Below are 2,974 nucleotides of genomic sequence, written 5' to 3' on the forward strand. Positions count from 1 at the left end.
TTTCAGCAAAAGGATGAAATATCCGATGCTTTGTATGAACTCGTCCATGGCTTTATAGGATGAGGATCAAATCAATTGTTTGACGTTTGGTTTGTTCAAAATTATATACATTCTACTTAAGAACAACAGTTGAGAAAGAATATATCAAATAAACATACACATTAACTGTTTAAATAATATTAGTTCGATACGATCTTTTCAATAAATTAGATGAAAAAAATTACAAATTGATGAAAAAATAGGAGCATGTCTCTCTGTCTCAGTAACACAAAGCATTATGTGACAATCTGTTTAAGTTTTAAGTTTTAAGAAATTGATTATGACAGCTCTTTGCAAGGTAGGATGCATTTTTTTGTTTTTGTTTTTGTTTTTATTTTTTGTAGTTTCGGTTCTGTGGGGTCGTTTTGGCTGGACTTGTATTTGATACCATTGCACTACATAGTTCGCTTTATGTACATTCCATTACGTTTCTTAAACGATACGTTTCGATTTCTGCACTTTACAGTCACAAATAGTACGATTACTATCATGAATGGAACGCTACAGTTTGTTTTAAAGGAATAGTAGCACGTTTCAGTGACATCTTTTGTGAACGAATTTTACACAGTACAATATATACATGTAATACCGACGGACGGTAGACGAAGGTTAAGTTCAAGGCATGTTTGAGTTTTATAAGATATTTAAATATAAGTTTCAGTTACATTATTTCTAAAGCTGTGGTCGAAGACGGTGGTGTTGAATTTAATAAACTTGAAATCCTGTCATTTATATATAAATGGAACACAGCTACTTAAGAAGTAACGTTGATTTGGATATTCCATACACTACTTTACCAGATTTACTTAAGAGAAGAGCAGATGAAACTCCAGAAAAAGCATTTTGTATTACCATCGGTGATGACAATGAACGATACGTTGTTACATTTGGGGAACTTTACCACAAGGCTACTAATTTTGCAAGAGCTCTAGTTCAAATTGGAATTAAGAGATATGATAAAATTGGACTCAGTGGTAAAAATGTTCAGAATGGCTTTTTGCTGATTTGGGTGAGATGGCGGGTGGTTGCTCGCTGTGTTTGCCATACCAACAAAAAGAAGAAACCATGGTAGAATTGTTTAATGTATTAGGGAAGGTAAAGATACTCATCATTGATCTAGATGAAAGTGGTCATAACTGTCATATGACCAAAAACTTACTTCACAAGAATTTAACCTCAGGCGAAAATGATGGCAGAAAAATTTCAGAATTACAACAAATTATATTATTTTGCAAACATGAGGCATTTCCGTCGCTAAGCAATGTTCGAGATTTGTGCTCCCTTGAGACTGAAGCAGTTCTGCCGAGAATTGATCCAGAGGATACGTCAATTATTCAACTGTCTTCGGGTTCAACAAGTGTACCAAAGGCAATACCTCATTCGCACTATGACATGGTTGTGCTAGGGTATCACTCTTCCAAAACATACCCAACAGATAACGAAAATGAGATCTTATACAATAGCAATCCTTTCTTTTGGAGTGGAGGGTATCCATTTTGGGAAATCAGTAGCGGTGGAACACGAGTCACAAAGACAAATGCATTCCAATTTGCTTCAACTGCAGATGCAGCTATGATTTCCTGTGAGGTTATAGCTAGAGAAAAACCAACTCGAGCATTCTTTGTTCCATCCTTACTAGATGTTATAATTAAAAAGAATATGCCATTGAAAGTACCAAGAATTGTCATTGGAGGCTCAGTTGTTCCATCCTCAATATTAGAAAGTATTGGCAAAATATGTGACGAATATCAAGTCGAATTTGGTTCAACAGAGGTTGGTTTTGTTGCATCTCGATTGCTTACTGTAGACGATAAGTCAAAGGAAAAGCACGCGGCTCTTAGCTATCGATTACTTCCTGGAGTAGAGATAAGGATAACTGATCAGAATGGATACCTCAAACCGGTTGGTCAGCGAGGCAAAATATGGGTACGATCAATAACGAAATTCTCTGGATATCTTAATCACGAAAAACCGATGGAGGGAAATTTTATAAAAAATGGATGGTTTTGCCACGAAGACTCTGGTTTTGTTACAGAAAATAATGCTCTGATCGAAGAGGGCCGGTGTCAAGAGGTTATTCAAGTCATAAGCCGAAGAATTTATCCTGTTGAGATTGAGAATGCTATCAAGTCTAAGCACAACGTAATTTCAGCCATTGTGATGCCAGTTAAAGACTTGGATTCCGGCGATCTGGTTCCAACTGCTGCCATAATATATCGCCCACATTGTGAGGATTCCGTAAAGATTATGCAGGAATATCTCCAAAAAAAATTCAAAATCACGACAGACAATCAGTTGCTTGGATATATATACGTCCCGCATGTGATCAGAACTTTAAAAATGTCCACGGCTAGCAAATGGAAAGCCTGATCGTAACGCAGTTCGACAAATCATTCTCGAAAACGCTGATTGTAAGAAAAATTACGATTGTTCTTTTAAATACAACCTTCACTGATCTATCTATATCATTATTGTCTCCAAATTTCTTATATTGTATTAGATATTTAATCGGAAAAGTCAATAAAATGCTGATTACATTAATTCTACTTTTTACACTGAATAGAATGATTTTCATGATGATCATGATTTGACGGTCCGTGACACCAGACCCAAGGGCCATAAAACTCGGACGAGCTCACTATTGATCTCAGTTTCACTTTTACCAAAAGAAACATTTAGTAGAAAATGAGGCTGAGGTTAAAAGTGAGCTTGCCTTAGTTAATGGGATTGATCAAACCTTCCAACTTTTGTTGAGGTTCGTATTTGCTCTGCTGCCGTATTTTGTATTTTTCCTTTGTACTTTTGGTTTAAAATACTTTGAATGAATATTTGAACATGTTTACACGACATTTATGTACCGTTTTAATCCCTCATATTTTTTTAATTATTGATGTTGTATGCGAGATTGTTTATTTTGTTGATAAGTTGAATTTGT

General features: G+C 35.4%; 1 protein-coding gene across 1 annotated transcript; it reads left to right on the forward strand.

Moving 5' to 3' along the window:
* Positions 1 to 892: 892 nt before the first annotated feature.
* On the forward strand, positions 893 to 2,757 carry LOC128160455 (uncharacterized). Its single transcript, XM_052823774.1, has one exon. It carries the CDS (start codon positions 1,054 to 1,056, stop codon positions 2,407 to 2,409), a length of 1,356 nt encoding a protein of 451 aa, XP_052679734.1. The 5' UTR covers positions 893 to 1,053; the 3' UTR covers positions 2,410 to 2,757.
* Positions 2,758 to 2,974: the final 217 nt, after the last annotated feature.

This window comes from Crassostrea angulata, chromosome 8 (assembly GCF_025612915.1).
Source record: "Crassostrea angulata isolate pt1a10 chromosome 8, ASM2561291v2, whole genome shotgun sequence".
NCBI classification, from domain to species: Eukaryota; Metazoa; Mollusca; class Bivalvia; order Ostreida; family Ostreidae; genus Magallana; species Magallana angulata.